At 36.8% G+C, this 17949-nt stretch overlaps 2 protein-coding genes across 2 annotated transcripts; both read right to left on the bottom strand.

Annotated features, from left to right (window-relative positions):
- Positions 1-7069: 7069 nt before the first annotated feature.
- On the bottom strand, positions 7070-10909 carry LOC116114057 (50S ribosomal protein L1). Its single transcript, XM_031400213.1, has 10 exons — positions 10276-10909; positions 10111-10188; positions 9968-10009; positions 9785-9887; positions 9586-9650; positions 9449-9493; positions 9256-9363; positions 9065-9152; positions 8514-8560; positions 7070-7296 (listed from the first exon to the last, which is right to left on the bottom strand). Exons 1-10 carry the CDS (start codon positions 10873-10875, stop codon positions 7222-7224), a joined length of 1251 nt encoding a protein of 416 aa, XP_031256073.1. The 5' UTR covers positions 10876-10909; the 3' UTR covers positions 7070-7221.
- A 707-nt stretch (positions 10910-11616) lies between these two features.
- Positions 11617-16208, bottom strand: LOC116114076 (sec1 family domain-containing protein MIP3). Its single transcript, XM_031400231.1, has 7 exons — positions 16151-16208; positions 15291-15434; positions 14776-14925; positions 13873-14382; positions 12134-13684; positions 11981-12049; positions 11617-11762 (listed from the first exon to the last, which is right to left on the bottom strand). The coding sequence occupies exons 1-7, from the start codon at positions 16196-16198 to the stop codon at positions 11640-11642; spliced, it is 2595 nt and encodes an 864-aa protein (XP_031256091.1). The 5' UTR covers positions 16199-16208; the 3' UTR covers positions 11617-11639.
- Between the last annotated feature and the right edge of the window lie 1741 nt (positions 16209-17949).

The raw sequence follows: 17949 nt of genomic DNA, 5'->3' as shown, positions 1-17949 counted from the left end.
GCCTCCGAACCACTTTAAAAGGCTTTCCTTGCATTTATTCCTCTTTTGACTCATAATCACGTGTGCCTCTTGATCAATCAACGTTGCGCACGTGTCAATTAGTTGGTGTCCAAAATCACGCATCAACACATATATTTCAGAAACCCTAAAACATATCTTTAAAGGAGGCGCTCCTCTTTGCTTTTGGGGAGTTTATTTCTCGATTCTCCTGGTTCGTCGGCATCTTCTGGTTCTTCTCAGGCGATCGATTTCCTCTAGTTCTTCCTTCTTGTTGGTGATTCAACTTTGATAGAAGGTGTTTCTACCATTTTGGATTTATCTCTCACTTCTCTTGATTACAATGGCAGAAGCATCAAAATCAGCTGTGCAGGCAGGAAATCAACAAGGACAGAGTGGTTCTCGAAAGGGAAAAGGAAAGGGATCTAGACCACATTGCACCTATTGTGACAAGAATGGCCATAACCGAGACACTTCTTGGGTTTTGCATAGGAGGCCACCACGTCAATCTTCTAATCAATCCACCGCTCATGTGGCTCAAGCAACTGGAGATGGACTTCTTCCCTTACCTGATGCTAAAGACCAACAACCCAACTCCATTACGTTGTCTAGGGCTAATTACAATGAGTATCTTCAATATCAAGCTGTCAAGCAGTAGTCATCCTCATCTGGCGCCTCCCAAACTGGTAATTCTTTTGCCTATCTGAGCAGGATCTCCTCTACTGGCCCATGGATTTTGGATTCCGGAGCATCAGACCACATTTCTGGTAATAAAAACTTTTATCTCAAATTACCTTTTCTTCCACTTTATCAAAAATTACTCTTACTAATGGTTCATAGACTATGGTCAAAGGGATAGGAGAAGCTCGACCACTTCCTTCAATTTCTTTAAACTCAATCTTATTCACCCCTAAATGTCCATATAATCTGATTTCTATTAGTAAGTTAACCAAATATCTTAACTATTCTGTCACCTTTTTTGCTGACTCTGTTGTGGTGCAGGATCGGAACACAGGTCAGACAATTGGAACAAGAATCACATGGATTGTACCACCTCTCCGATCCAAATCCACCAGTTGCCCTCACCTCCGCTGCATCTACTGACATTCTTCATAGTCGCCTTGGTCATCCAAGTCTTGCCAAATTTCAGAAATTAGTACCTAGTCTATCACATTATCTTCTTTTAATTGTGAGTCATGTCAACTTGGAAAACAAACTAGAGCTTCCTTTCCCAAGCGAGTCAATAATAGGGCCATCTCAATGTTTGACATTGTCCACACAAACATTTGGGGTCCTAGTCATGTTAGTTCAACTTTGGGTTTCTATTATTTTGTTACTTTTATAGATGACTTTTCTCGTAATACTTGGGTATTTTTAATGAAAACTCGCTCTGAGTTATTTTCTATCTTTCAGAATTTTTGTGCTGAGATTCGTAATCAATTTGGTGTTTCTATTAAGATTTTGCGTAGTGATAATGCTAGGGAATATCTATCTTCTCCCTTTACTAAGTATATGTCTTCTCAGGGTATTATTCATCAGACCTCATGTGCCTATACTCCTCAGCAGAATGTCGTCGAACGCAAAAATCGTCATCTTATTGAAACAGCTCGTACCTTACTTATACATCATCATGTTCCTCTTCGATTTTGGGGGGATGCAATTCTCAACGCTTATTACTTGATTAACCATATGCCTTCTTCTGTCTTGCAACATAAGAATCCTCACTCCATTCTGTTTCCTGGTAAAGACTCATACCTAATACATTTACGGGTGTTTGGTTGCATTTGCTTTGTTCATGATCACACTCCAGGCAAAGACAAATTACAGCCTAAATCTGTTAAGTGTATCTTCTTAGGATATTCTCGTCTCTAGAAAGGTTACCGTTGCTATGACCCAACCACCAACAAATATTTTGTTTCTGCAGATGTAACTTTCTTTGAGACATCTCCATACTTTTCTGAAAACACCGTCAATAGCAATCTTATCCTTGTCACCTTACCTATCCCCATCCCTTCTTCCTCGTCGATGGATCATCCTCCTCTCCAAGTTTATTCTCGTCGTCCTCGTCCTCCTACTAATCCCAATGGTACTTCTCTTCTTGATACAGGTACCTCGGTCAATCCTGATAACCTATCTTCTATTCCTCTGTCACCTGCTCCGGTCATGTCTCTTGCAGACGAGGCAACTCCTCCACTTGCCCTTCGCAAAGGTATTCGATCTTCTCGAAACCCACATCCTATTTATAATTTTCTTAGTTATGATCGTTTATCTCCATTTTATTATGCCTTTATTTCAAACCTGTCTTCTATCCCTATACCTAACACTATTGGCGAGGCAATGGCACATCCAGGGTGGAGAGCTTCCATGATTGAGGAGATGACTGCTCTCGATCATAATGGTACTTGGGAATTGGTTTCCTTATCGCCAGGCAAGACTGTTATTGGGTGTTGATAATCCGAGGATTATACTGTTTTTACTAGGCTTTTTAGTCGGATTTTAGATACTTCTTAGTTCATTTTGACCTGAATTGTTACCTAATTGTTTATATTTTGTGTTTCAGGCAAAAATGGACATTTTGAGCAAATAATGAGCGATTTGGAGTTTCTGGACTCAGAAGTAAGCGGATCTCAGATTTTGGAAGAGTTCTGAAGCAGAATGGAACACTAGGAAGCTTGTTTCCATAGGAGAGCATCGAAGATCGAAGATTCAAGCAAAAAGGCTAGCGGAGGGCAATTCTAGAATTTCATAATTCCACATAGAGCTTCGCCACGGCGAAGCTTGTTCTTCGCCGCAGCGAAGAAAGTTAACGCATGAGATCTGTTTTTACTTCGTCGCCGCGGCCACGTCTGCGAATTTCAAAACGCATAGTTTTACTTTTTAGAAATTTCTTAGGTTTTTGGGCGAGGTATAAAAGGAAAAACTTAGTCTTTTTGTGGGGTCGTTCATTTTTAGATAGACAGCAGTTTTTACATATTCTTACATTGAATTTGAGTGATTTTTGGATTAAACAAAGTGTGAAGATTCGAGGGAAACCAGTGGATTCGTCAATTGGGGAGATTCTTTTCCTTTTCTCTTGTTTCCATGATGTTGAACTTGGAATATTTCGTTTCTTTTAATTGTATGATTGATTTAGACATGAACTAACCTAAACTAGGTTAGGGTTTTGATTGTAGTTCGGAATTTCATGGGTTAATTGATTGAATGATTTTATTTTCATATGAACTTGATTGATTGTGTGAATACTCTGAATTTACTATTTATATGTGATGAACATGATGAGATTGAGAAATGAATCATGTTAGGCTTCTTGGGTATTCACCATTGTAGTATTGGAGGCTAGAGATAGATTCAAGAACCAATGAAATCAATCTAGGATTCTTGTGCTTAACAAGCTTAGTTTTATTAACTTTCAATTTGTTGGGTGCGGAAGGTTAATAGGGAAGTGTAGGAAAACATAGCCTGAGAAGGTATGTTGGACACTTTAGAGAGTTCGATTTACAATCAATGCTTGTAAATATGAATTTAGTTTAATTCTTTAGGTTTAACCCATAGAGTCCGAATGAAGTCAAAACCCTACCCGTTTGTTTGAATTGATTTTATCCATTTTTTTAAATCTTGCTTTCATAGTTTACTTTTAATTTAGTAAATTTTGTTTTAGTTATAGTTTAAATTTCTCCCTTTAATCCAAAAGAATTCGATTGCTTCTACTTGAAAACGGTAGAAAACTTAGTGCTTAGCAATAATCCTCGTGGGAACGATACTCACTCATCACTTTATTACTTGTGCGACTAGTATACTTGCTATATTTGCATGTTGTAGGAAACACGCATTAGGTGTCGTTGGGTTTACACTATTAAGATTGGTCCTGATGGCAAAGGTGATTGGCTGAAGGCTCGCCTTGTTGCAAAGGGGTACACTCAGATCTTTGGGCTCGACTACAGTGATAACTTCTCTCCTGTTGCTAAGATTACTTCAGTACGCCTCCTTATCTCTTTAGTGGCCATGTATCAATGGCCTCTTCATCAGTTGGATATCACAAATGTCTTCTTGCATGGTAAACTTGTCGAGGAAGTGTATATGGAGCAACCACCAGGGTTTGTCGCTCAGGGGGAGTCAGGATTGGTGTGTCGTCTACGTTGATCTTTATATGGTCTCAAGCAGTCACCTAGAGCATGGTTTTGACGGTTCAGTTCTGTGATTCAAAAGTTTGGGATGTCGCAAAGTACAACTGATTATTCAGTATTTTTCCGCCGTAATGATTATGGTAAATTTATATACTTGGTTGTCTATGTTGATGACATTGTCATAACAAGTAATGACCAAGATGGGATTTCTCAACTGAAACAGCATCTGTTTAGCCACTTTCAAACCAAGGACTTGGGGAAGCTAAATTATTTTCTAGGGATTGAGGTAGCACAGTCTAAGGCTGGTATTGCTATATCACAAAAGAAGTATGCCTTGGACATTCTTGAGGAGACAGGTATGTTAGACTGTAAGCCTATAGATTCTCCTATGGATCCCAATGTCAAACTTGTTCCTGGACAAGGGGAGCTATTAGAAGACCTTGGAAGGTATCGAAAATTGGTTGGTAAGCTGAATTATCTCACGATCACAAGACCAGATATCTCCTTTGCAGTTAGTGTGGTTAGCCAATTTCTCCAGGCCCTATGTAGTGGTCATTGGGACGCAGCAATTCGCATTCTCAAGTATATTAAAGGAGCTCTAGGACAAGGCTTGCTATATGAAAATAGAGGTCATTCTCAAATTGTTGGGCATTTTGATGCTGATTGAGCAGGGTCTCCATCAGATAGATGATCTACTTTTGGATACTGTATCATGATTGGAGGTAATCTAATATCTTGGAAGAGTAAGAAGCAAGATGTAGTAGCTAGATCAAGTGTAGAGGCAGAATATCGGGTTATGGCTCTCGCGACTTGTGAGCTCATTTGGTTGAAACAACTTCTTCAAGAATTAGGGTGTAGTGAAGTGAAGCAGAAGAAACTAATATGCGACAATCAAGCTGCTCTGCATATTGCCTCAAATCCAGTCTTTCACGAAAGAACAAAGCAGATAGAGGTTGATTGTCATTTTATCCGACAGAAGATTGAATCTGGATGCATTGTCACCAGTTTTGTCAACTCAAATGACCAGCTAGCAGATGTTCTTACTAAGTCTCTCAGAGGTTCCCGAATCGGATACATTTGTAACAAGCTTGGAACATATGATATATATGCTCCAGCTTGAAGGGGAGTGTTAAGATATATTAGGAAAATAGAGATATTATTTCCTAGATTGACTGTTAAGATATATTAGGAAAATAGAGATAGTATTTCCTAGATTGATTTGTGTAAATATGGTAGACTAATATTGTGTGTATATCCTTGATTATTTAGGATCAATTCTTTCCTAATTCATGTAACTTGTACATTGTATAAATTCCCATCTTGCTTGGGGAAATAATCAAGCAACATATTTCACAAACACTGTTGTTTCATGGAGTTTGAACCAACAATTACCTCTATCAATAGGCATGACCCAACATCTTGACCGTGAGGGGAAGTGTTAGAGTCTCACACCGACTAGGCACACTTAAGCCTACTGGATTATAAGAGGAAGTAATCATCTAATTCAATAAGGTCTTATTAGGTAAGGAGTCAAGCTCACCTCAAATTCTATCATATATCAGAGTCAGATTCAGTTGAGCTTAGTGCTTGACCAGCGGATAAGAAGTTAAAGCCAACAATTACCTCCAATAACAGGCATAACCCAACATATGGGCTTAACCGTGAGGAAGAGTGTTAGAGTTCCACACCGACTAGACACGCTCAAACCTACTGGATTATAGGAGGAGGTAATCCTCCCATTCAATAAAGTCTTATTGGGTGAGAAGTTAGACTCACCTCAAATTCTATCTGAAACCATACATATAATAAATACATTGGAAATCATAGAATTATGATAATCTAGGTATATCAATACATTGCATATTTCAGAGTTCGAATTTACTTCATTTCATGTTCGCAGGACACAAACATAGAAACAGGCATAAAAAAATCCCTTTTACCATTGGGGCGAAAATGGCTTCAAATTCAAAACATTGTTTTAAAAGCCAGACCGTTCGTTGACCCGGTTAAGAGGTCGATTCGCGAGTTAATCGGTCCAACCGATTGGACTAGTCGGTTTGACCGGTATATAACAGTACCATCTTTAAACAATCTTATTAATTGTTATAAGTTTAAAAACTAATAAATACATCCCTACAAGTTAAATAAACCCCTCTAAGTTTAAAATAAAGCAAATAAACCCTCAATTTTATTATTAATTATTTTCTCTCTCCCTATCACTTCCATCTTTTTACATTTTTTTCTCTCTCCCCATCACACCATCACTCCCCATCAATTCTTTCTCTCCTTTTTTTTTTTCTCTCTCTCTCCATTCTTTCTCTTTCTTCTCTTTCTCTCTCTTTTTCGTCTACTGTCATTTTTCTCTTCTCTTCTCTTTCTCTTCATCTCCTCTTCTCTTTCTCTATCTTCTAATCTTCTTCTTACTCTTTCTCGTGTCTCCTCTTCTCTTTCTTCTTCCCTCCCTTCCTTCTTCTTCTTTACCAGTAGATTTTAGTGTAAATGTCGTGAAGAAGCATTGAAGATGAAAATAGAAGATAATGAAACAGTGCTTAAATTGATTTAGGGATTAGGAATATGATTTTTTTTGGATTAGACGAACCGTTTTAAGCTCCAGGCTGGTCGAATCGACGGTTTTGTACTGTTCTATCGATCCATTACCGGTCCAAAACGGGTTAATTAATATTTCTGATTTTGTGTTAACCCGGACCGAAGTAAAGGCCGACTCCCGATCAAACCGGCCACTCTGGTCCCGGTTTTAAAACAGAGATTCAAAGTAATACTCCTTGTGATTGTTATGAGTTACAATTATTGGATTTAAAAGGCCAAAAAGCTCCAAATTTATGAGCTAGCAAAGGACATTGAAAAGGAAAAGGGCAAAAAAAAAAAAAAAAAAAATGGCTCCAAGGCAAATTATAACCTCCTCAACTGCAAAACCTAACTATGCTAAGATGATCGAAACAGTACAACAGAATTTGTGTGAAATTAAATTAACATTCACATTCTGAACCTAGCAACGGAAACCAACTATTTTCCTGTATTGGCCATTTGAAGAGACCCTGATACCAGAAGGGGGAGCTTTCCCTTTCACATAACTGTTCACTCAACGAGCAACTTTGCCGTATTGATCTAAAGCTCTGGATAGTGACTGTATAGAAACTGGGAATGCAGGACCCATCTGCAGACGTAAACCAATTAAATCGGTTAATTATAAGCAACAAAGATTTAACAGAAGCTATAACAATGTATTGTAACATTCCAACATAATCAATGTCTTTCAGTTCCTCACAACCAATAAACTTCATATATTTCCTTGTGCATAATGACAGGTATAACTTATAAGCAAACTTCAAACTAGAAGCAATACTAATATATCCTATAACAATGTAATAGAAATTAATTTATTACCTAACACAACATGATTCCATTTCAAACCCAGGATACATTATATTTAATGAACAAGTTGAAACCAAAAAGCAACAATTACACAAGGGCAGACTTATTCTCCACACAAATTTTCTAACCTTGTTCAGATTCACCGACAATACTGCCAACTTACCACGTCTATCATGTCTCATTCTAAAATGCGTCAAATCAAAAGATAGTTATCCTTTTGGAAAATGTTCATTGCCCTTTTATTTTCCGTAAACAGAATAGGTACTTAATCCAAAAATACAGTGAATCAGGTTGAAAAATAAAAGATCTAAATAGTTTCAACACATCTCATATACAGAACACTTTTTTTTTTTTTGGTTGAATTATATTTTGATGTGTACCGACCGTGGACAGTAAAACAAGTTCAATAAGTAGATATTTGAACTTATGCCACACAAAAGCTTGGGGTGAACCTGTCCATGGCCTTTTAGCAGGGCTAGAAATTACGAAATTAAGAAGTTTTTGAATTTGAAGTAATAGAAGAGAGAACTACAGTATTTTTTGATAGATTAAGTAATTGCATTTACTGTGTTTTAAGATCATAAAGGTGTGAAATTCAATGGACAGAAAGCCAGAATGTTATGGCAGTAGCAAAAATCTAGAGATATATGCTATTTTGAAGATTCTTTTGCTTGTTAAATTCCCAAATTTGAAAACCTTGGTGCTTCAAATCGAATAATATGTTTTGCTTGAAAAAAAAAAAACATTAGTTAAACTGACCAAAGAGAAAGCTGTTTCAGTACTGCAGGATGCACAAGAAAGTTGTACAGGGACTTGCTGACCAGGAAGATATGAAGAAATCATATTCTATTCTTGATCAGTCTTTGCAAATGGCTTAGGAAATCAATCAATAATATATGAATAAAATGCATTGTATTCTTTATCTGTCTTTGTAAATGGAATAATAAATCCATCATACTCCAAAATTACTTTACCCTGGAAAAGGGTACATGAGCTTACCGTGCTACACATATGGAAGGCGTTCACATAGCCAGCAAATTTAGAAGCTGCAAAATAGAAGAGGAAGTATTTGTTATTGTTAATGTCCAGGAAAAGTCCTCATTGTAAGGCAACAGACTGAATGCAACAAACATTTTATAAAATATTTTGACATCATGTCATCTAAAGGATTGACACAAGCATGTAACAACACAAACACAATTGCAATATATTAAGCAACTAATGTTGATCTATAACGGCGTAAATTTCAATAGAACTTTAGCCAATTCTCTGTCATCTCTAACTGCTTTCAATATCTAGGTAGAGGCATTTTTTTTTTTTTTTTTTTGACCAAAATAGTTTATTGGTTCTGACCCTATGATTCTGATGCAAGAAAAGAAACACATGCCGATGACACAAAACTCATAACTACATTTTCATAGTCCAGAATCATGAGCCTGCAATTTAAAGTCATTTCTTTGATGAGTATAGTGAAGGCTCGGAGAAGATCACAATAAAAGACCTAAATTAATGTCATTTGGGAAACAATGGATATAATACTTGCTACTTACTTTTCTTTAAGCCTGCAGGCTTTGCCTTTAGAAGAGCACTCACAAATGCACCAACATTATCGCGCAGATGCTCCTCCTTCAGACTCACCTGTAGATGATAAAAGAAGGAGAAGGGTAAAGTGATATAAATTAACTTTCAACCCATGTATAATCCTGTTAACATAAAGCACTATATTGGGAGATGACGGTACCTTTCCAAGTCCGACATGCAGATTAGATGTGTTGTCCATTTTAAACTTAATATGACCTTGTTTCGCTTCTTGTACCGCCCTAGCAACATCATTGGTCACTGTACCTTGCTATACTAGATATTAGTACAACTATTGATGAAGATATTACAAGTCACTCTACATGAAATGAGCGTATAAAAGATGATATACTCACTTTAGGGTTTGGCATCAACCCCTGATGATTTAGAATCTTCGATATCTGCAAAATTGGAAAAAGAAAAGAATATCCTCTGAATAAACCGACCATTAGTTGGATCAATCACTCAATTTACAAGACCATTTAAATCTAACCTTGAAAAGACGAGGCATGAGTTGACGAGTTGCAAAACACTTATCAACATCAATCTTGCCAGTGCCTGCACAGAAGCGAACCCAGGTTTCAAAGCCAAAACATAAAATTAGTTTACAAATATTAATTAAAATAAAAACCAAACCAAGAATGACATTCATCTGAAAGGGATACATAAAATGGCAAAGATAAGTCCATTACTTGCAATTTCCTCGATAAGTTCTGAACCACCAACAAGATCAGCTCCCGAAACTCTAGCTTCATCAGCATCTGCCCCTTCAGCAAAGAAAGCCACCCTAACAGCCTGACAGCTGATTAAAATCATCAGATGAACCAACTAAATTGCAACTTAATGAAGTAAACATTATAAGGATTAACAAACACCTTCTTATCTCCATGGGGTAGATTCATGGTCCCACGTACTATCTGCCACAAAAAATTAAAAATAAAATAAAATTGAAAGAACATAATTAGAATGATCACATTCAGCCAAAAGAAGTTTGAGATTGATTAACTAGCTGACATACCAGCTCAGTTTTGCGAGGAGGAATAGCTAATCGGACATGAGCTTCAACAGTTTCATCAAAATTAGCCTTGGCAGTAGCCTGAACAATAACTCAAATTAGAAAAAAAAAAAAAAAACAAATTCAATAATTTATGATTAAGTGAAGCATCATTTTAACTACACTGACCTTGACTTGCTTAATGGCGTCCATCAAATCAAGAATTTGCTTATTTTCCTTCTTCTTACTCTCGGCCTTAATAAGCATAGGAAACGGCACAACAACCTTCTCCCCCTCCTCCACGGCAGTCCGAAAAGACCTCCGACGCAACAACGGCTTTTTCGATTCTATCCCCCTCCTCTCCCTCTCCATTTCTGCATTCTCTTTCACATCCCTTTCCTCTCCTTCCGCTCCAACTTTGTCCTCGGGAAGAGGCGCAACACGTGCCGGGTAGGAAACGGTAGATATCGACGGAACATCTTTCACGTATCGAACGTCTTCACGTGTCCAATCCGTTCTAGCCTCCTGAGTCGGCGGCGGTCTTCTGGGTTGTGGCTGTGGCGGTGATTGTGGCTGTTGTGGTTCGGTTTCTTTGGGGGGATCTGATTGGTCTTTGGATTTGGTGGGGTAGGATACTACTTGGATGGTGGGTTTAGATCCTGAAGAATCGTCGCTAGGAGGAGTAATGGATGAGGAGAGATATCTTTGAAAGGTTGAAAATGGAGAAGAGTGGGGCTTCGATAGGGAGTGGCGGCGAGCTTGAGAGAGGAGAAGCCTCAGAACTGCCATTTTCTTTTTCTAGTTCAGCTATCACTTCCTCAGACTCGGCGGAACCGGAAAACAAAGGGGTTTTCGGGGTTTAAGCGAATTTGTTCTTATTTATATATTTAAAAATGATTAATTCTTTTTTTCTTTACTTATAAATTTAATTAATAAATCATTTTTCCTTAAAGGAATCAAGGAAAAATGACTTTTGAGTTGTCATCAATGTTTATCACATGATTAGATAGCATAGCATAAAAACACGCTCTACATTAAAACAACTTACAGCGTGATCAGAAATTTAAGAAACTACTTATTAAAGTATTTGACAAAACATTTACTAAAATTATATATGAAATTTGCAGACGATGCTCTGTATTGAAAATCATTTAGATAGTGATACCTGGTTGATAATTTTTTATTTTAAAAAAGAAAAAGAAAATAAGAGTGAAGTTAATATCTCAAATCCAACTTGTCACAGTTCATCTGATCAATCGGTAGCTGCTCTGAGAATAATTTGTTACTGCAACATGCAATTTACCCTACGGGTAATCTAATTCCTTTGAACACTGACTAACATAAGAGGGTCTGATGGTTGTTTAATGTTTAACTCGCTGAATATAAAATTATATTTTAGATAGTTATTTGAATTTATGGGAGAAACAAAAAAACCTAAAACTACAGCCACTTAGGCCTTAGCATCCAAAACAGCATTCCAGAATAGTATTTTCTTTCTGTAAAATAATTTTCCTTCACCAAACGAAAAAATAATGTTAGAGCAGAAATGAAATTTAAGTAGAGTCTCCCAAAAGTAAATCAAACATGTCATCAGGGGTTAGAAGAGTTGTTCCACCAATAATCAACTGCATGTCAGGCCTTCCACTCTCGGATAATGCCTCCAGGGCTTCGCGTACCTGACATTACATAAAGAGGAAGTTTATAAATATGGTTTCTGAAAATAGTATTAAAACAAACTTCAGATGCAGAAGCCAATTTAGAACTCATCCTGAGAATTCGAAAAGAGTGTGCTTGTGTTAAAACCATAAGCAAACTTTTTAAGTAAAGAAAATAGCACATTCTGAAAGAGGAGACACATTATAAAATAAGCTTAAACAACTCAAGAAAGTCATACCTCTAGACCATTGATGCCACCGATAACAAATATCAGAATAACATTTTGATCAGCAAGACTTGGTTTGGCCTGGAGATTTTGTAAAAGCAAAGTTCAACCTTTTGGAACTACTGAAGCACATTTTCCATAAAATTTAAAGAGATCAGAAATTACCTGTCCCAGACCAAATCTCCCAAACCCACTTTTGAAAAGTCGCCCCACAGTAGAAGAATGGTACTCCAGCCCCGGCACATCATGCTTGCCCAACACTTTTGTTAGCAGCTTATAAAGTAATCCCTTACTTGTGTATGAATCACCACTGAAGTTAATTTCGGAGCCCAGAGGACCTTCTCTCAACTGTATATTCCTCCTCTTTAGATCAGATACCTTGTGAAAAAATCTGAAAAGGTTATCCACCCTATCCCGCAACTCCAACTTCAGCTGCATGTCATCGTACGCTTGGTCTTTCTTATCATCATTATCTGCATCTTCATCACCCCACTTACCCCATTGATCATCATCAAAATCATCAATATCTAACTGATCCGAAGACGCTTCTTTGGTTTCCTCTGATTTCATTCTGCTTAGATTGGCCTCAAGCTCCTCTGTTAGACCATGGAGGAACTTCAGTCTGGCTGCTGATGGATTTTCAAGAAATGCATCTACAATAGCTTCTTTTAGAAAATGCTCCTCTTGCCACGAAAATGGGCCACCAGATCCAGATGTTGGGAAATTTTCACCTGCCAATACATAACCAGTAAACATAAGGAGCAGAGCATCTTTGAAAGAGAGTAGTCCTTGTGACGACTCTGGTTTTCCATTCTTCTGCCCCTGTGATCCGACCAAACTCTTGTTGATAAGATCACCAATTTGAGCAGCAAGACTCTGGCTAGTGTCTCCAGCACTGACATGCAACATTTTCTCTGCACTGATAAATGCATCCCATCTGGCACTGTGTGATTCCTCAAGAGTGCCTAGTGCAGCTGCTGCTAACTGAATAATTCCTTTATTTCTTAAAAATGATGACTGGCTTTGAGCCAGTGCTTTAATCATAGGTTGCAACTCTGATTTTGTAGCAGAACCAGGACGAGTTCTCACATTAACAGTTAAATTTTCCCCGCGCACTGTCTCCTGAAGCCATTTCTTTATCAATACAGCCCCATCTTTTGTTCTTCTATCCAGTAAAGCTTTCATATATGGTGTTCCACAAAAATTTTCGGTGGAGACAAAGGATCCACTGAGTAGCTGAATCTCAGAGGAAAGGGACTTTTCAGTATGGACTTTGTTGCCAAGATCAACCAAATTGACAACTTGAGAAGATTGGTTGTAAGCATCCCACCCACGTAAAAAAGCTTCGACATTCTGTGAAACCTGAGAATCTTCTCTTTCCAAATCTTCTATACTTAAGATATTTACAATCGGTATATGAACATCAATAGGAGGTCGTTGTATGTGAGAAGGCCCTAATTTGACTTGGCTTTGAGAACCTTTCGTGTGGGTATAGGATGTAGTTCTTTTCCTACGAGGCAAAGATGAAAATATGCGATCAACAAGAGAGTCTCCATGACAGCATGGAGTCAGAAGATCAAATGTGCGGTCAACAAGTAATAATCCGGCTGGTCGCTTACGGCGACCTACATCATAAAGGCTTGACATATCCGTCAAAATCTTCCCAACAGTTTTTGACAAATCACCAAGGGAAAATATTTCCATTTTCAAGTCCATCTACACAATTTTGGAAAAGAAATTAGGATCACAGTATTATATGAAGTAAAATAATGAACAACCAATACAGTGAAATTCAATAAATATATATGTAGATAAGCATATTAGAAACACGTGTAAATAAATAAAAGAATACTCAGATACAAAATAATGGACAAAAACAAGTTTAACCACGTGCCACTTGTTACCTTGGCAGCCAGATGGTAAAGAAAATTGGCTGTAAGAGTAGCTCCCGGAGGGATGTCATCACCATCAGAGAAGGATCCAGAACTTATCGGAGGCAACCCAGGACAAAGAGAATCCTCATGTTCATTTGATAAGCATGCTTCAGCAATAGATCCCTCTGAAGGTAAGACAAACATTCTAGGTGAAAAAGGACACAAAATCATGGGAAAGTGATGCACAGAAACAGCCAATTTTTGCCGTACATCTTCCATAAGCCCAATTGGATTATCTTCATATAGATCCTTTCCAGCTGATCTAGCTTCAAGATTAGGGATGTCCACTTCACTAGATGTAAGCCGTGACCATCCATCATCGTCAAAGGTCAATTTTTCCAGGAAGTTGTCATCTTCTGACTTTCCAGACTTTGTATTGCTCTTCTTAAGGAGCTCTTCATAATCTTGAAGAAGCAAGGATTTATACTCATGGAATGCATCTGGCCCCAGAGGTGAATCAGGATATGCTGAGTGAGCTATCTACAATGAAAAAAATTTCCAATAATACTCAAACCCAACAGACAAAGGAGGTTATGGTAGAAAAACCATGCTATCGCCTATCACAAGAATGATATCAAAATAAAAACATATAACCTCATACTACAACTTATCACCATAGAATGTCAACAGGTTTGCAAGTATGAATATATTTAAATTGAAAATGCACAAGAATCAAAGGAGTTTCAGATTAAATCTTAAATACTACTAGTACCAACATACAAGTTTGTTTCAGATGCCATATAGGAATAAGATAAAAGTTAGGTGATTATGTTCATAACTCACACAACAAGAAAATGAAGAACATAAAAAAAGTTTAACAGAGACAAAGTCAATAAATCGTAACATATAATAACAGCGATGTCAAAAAAGCACCTCTGAGATAGATGTAAATATTGCACAGTCACAAACACTGTGGTGTGTGCTCAGGCACCGTACAATGTAGCGATGTGCATCACTTAGTAGGCGAGATGTCATAACCACTATTTTTCTAGTGGCATCAAAATTTGAGTTCCAATCAACCACCTGCAGAAACAATTCAATAGAAAATTACAACATGCTTGAAGTTGCAGATATGGCTATGATTTCAAACAAAGTCTAGATAAACAGTTAGCACAATAGAAGAACTAACAATCTAGCACATTAAACATGTTTAGATACTACGTTATCCCCTTGATTCTTTAACAAAGCTCTCCCTGGTGCTCTAGGTTTTGTGTGATATAGCCTAATTTCTCGGTTTTTGAACATCATTAGGGTCTGAAACAAGCAGGAATGAAATTACACTGACAAGCAGGAAAGAAGGATTTTCCAAATTTTAAAGAGATTATAACAAATGCTGGGAAAATTATGAAGAGTGAGATTTTATTTAGAAATATGTCCAATCAACTTACCGCATCAAGAGCACACATGTTTTCCAAGCTGCAAACCGCACGTACTCCAAGTTCTAGCAAGACAGGAAATGCTCCAATAAATTGGAAACTCTCTGTACATCCAGAATCTATGTACAGAGTAGCATCTTCAATGTGCTCCGATATCTAAATAAAATAAAATGAAAAATGAAAAAACAAATGCAAAACAACTGAAAAATGCAACAAGAATACAGCTATCCATTAGTATGAATAACGTATTTGTAATTTGGAAATAACCAGTACAAATTGCATCAAACAAATTTCATGGTAGAACCTAACTTCATTAGAATATCTTACAGCTTTAGAAAGATCAAGAGAAAACACAGGATTCTAGCTCTATGGTGTCTATCAAATCACACCAAAGAATCAATGATGCAGTTTGTTAATAAAGTATACTCATTACTTATAAATTCTTTCTCATTCCCAGAAATCCCCAATTCCCCTTAGTATATACTCAAGTGCAGAACTATACTGGACCCTACAATTCTTGGTATCATAAAACCCATGGCAATTCGCTCCTGAGGTATCGAAATTCTAACCCCTGAACTTGAGAAAACACAGGTCTGACTACTACTCAAATCATGAATCTTCAAATTATCAATAGCCCTAACAATTCAGAGGCTGTAACTCTGTCAGGGGATTAATTAACTCTATTACCAAGATATTGAACCCATAAATTTAACATCAAGTGAGCCAGTCATGCCTAATCAATGACATTTTCAACCAAATTTATGTAAATAACTACTAAATATACACGTTATGAATAGAAATGTTGTTGTAGCTCTAGAAATTCGCTTCAATTATCCAGGGAAAAACAAATCACAAAGAGAAACAGAACTTACTTGGCGAATGGAATCAACGCAACATTTAGTCACATCAACCAGAGCCATCTCAGTAAGACAATCTGCAGAATTACAACCTTCAGCAAAAAGTAACAAAATCAGTTAATCAACTAGAATTCATGACAAAAATGATTTACCTTATTGACAATTTCACAGTCTGATTTGGAACGAACAGAAAAGATTAACTGCAATTCAACGGGGATTGGGGCTTGCAGCTTCCCCGATGGAGAGGATGGAATGCAATCGAATACGGTAACAGTTACCCGTTATGTCTCCGGTGAAAACATTCCATGGCAGGAAAAAAAGAAATTTTTACAGAGTCGGGTCAGATTCTTTGGACAGATGGATCGAACTTGACTGACCCATCATTATTTTGGGCTGAAAATTTTTACCCGTTTTGGCCCTTTTGGTTCTATTTTTTAAAATAAATGGACCTTCGAGTTTCTTTAGAAAAAATAAATTAAAAATCAAATTGAGGAAATTTAAATGCTAACTAAACCATTTCAAGGGATAATTATCGTGATTTCAAGACTTAAATTCTCTCTTCCTCTAATTTTATCTTATTTTTAATGGAGTAAACCACATATTCCCACCCAAGGTTTAACAAAACCCTAAGGGTCTGTTTGGAAGTTTCATGATAGCGGTTATGAGGATAAATCACCATAGCGGTTTTGAGGGTAAATCATTGTAACGGTTTTGAGGGGTTTTTAGTAGCAGTTTTTAAAACACCGAACCTGTATTTGGAGTTTATTTCCCAACGATCCTGACAGTTTTTTAAAATAATAAATTTACATATATGCCCATAAAAATACATCAACTCTAACCAGTACTTGGGAGTTTTGTTTTTTCAATTATAAGGTAAGAATTCTTTTTTGTTTTCTACATATTAGTATTTTATAACTTCAAATGTGATAAAGTCTTCTTATCTTTCTTCACCATTCATTGTAGCATCTAGAATGATTGAAAAATTGTAACTCCACTTCTCCAAGAAAGCATCTAGAAATGAGATTTTAATAATTTTTTTTTATGATTGCTTAAAATTATTTTATATTTAATATGGTTGAAGACGTGCATTATATAGTTAAATTTTTTTTTTTTTTTGATATAATTGGGATAGTTTTATAGTGGATAGGGTATTTGTGGAATAAAATTTTAAAACTAACCAAAACATCCCGATTTGGAGTGCTTTATAAACCCCTCAAAAATACACTACACTGGTTCTGGGGGGTTTTTGAGCCAGTCAAAAATAGTATATAAAAAATTGGTAAGTAATGGTTTTAAAACACCTCAAAACTAATCTAATTAAAAACCTCTCAAAACCAGTGGAAAAAAAACTCCCAAGCAAACCCTAAGTTCATATCTTGGTTGTATTTATTATAGATTCTCACCCTTAAACTAACACCGTTAGTGACTATTGGAGGTGGTCGAAAATTGTGAGTGAGGTCGAAAAATGAAGGAATAAGTTTTGTAAAGGAGGTTGTGGAAAGTCCAATAGTGGTCTCGAAAGTGATTTTGGGCTTCGGAATTGGTCAAAAAAAGCCAAAAAGCGTCAACTTGGACATTGCTAACATGAGTTACTTTTTGCTAACATGAGCCCATATTCTATCAAAGACAGCGTTGATGCACTTTAGCATGCTAATGTCCGTCGCGCTACAATGAAAAGATAGGAATTTGTTAAAATAAAGAAAACAACATTACTTTAAGGGTGAAAATCTGGAATAAATGCAACTATATATATCAACTTGGGATTTTGCTAAACCTCGGTAGAAATATGTCATTTTCTCTTTTTAATGTGTATG

The sequence above is a fragment of the Pistacia vera genome, unplaced genomic scaffold, assembly GCF_008641045.1.
Source record: "Pistacia vera cultivar Batoury unplaced genomic scaffold, PisVer_v2 Contig7, whole genome shotgun sequence".
Classification (NCBI taxonomy): Eukaryota; Viridiplantae; Streptophyta; class Magnoliopsida; order Sapindales; family Anacardiaceae; genus Pistacia; species Pistacia vera.
This window is presented reverse-complemented; position numbering and strand designations above follow the sequence as displayed.

Coding starts and splice junctions, on each gene's coding strand:
- LOC116114057 (XM_031400213.1), bottom strand. CDS start 10,875: ATGGCAGTTCTGAGGCTTCTCCTCTCTCAAGCTCGCCGCCACTCCCTA. Junction 10,010..10,110: donor CTCCTCGCAAAACTGAGCTG/GTATGTCAGCTA, acceptor TTTTTGTGGCAG/ATAGTACGTGGGACCATGAA. Junction 9,888..9,967: donor TACCCCATGGAGATAAGAAG/GTGTTTGTTAAT, acceptor ATCAGCTGTCAG/GCTGTTAGGGTGGCTTTCTT.
- LOC116114076 (XM_031400231.1), bottom strand. CDS start 16,198: ATGGCTCTGGTTGATGTGACTAAATGTTGCGTTGATTCCATTCGCCAA. Junction 15,435..16,150: donor GCGTTGATTCCATTCGCCAA/GTAAGTTCTGTT, acceptor TATTTTATTTAG/ATATCGGAGCACATTGAAGA. Junction 11,763..11,980: donor GTGGCATCAATGGTCTAGAG/GTATGACTTTCT, acceptor ATGTAATGTCAG/GTACGCGAAGCCCTGGAGGC.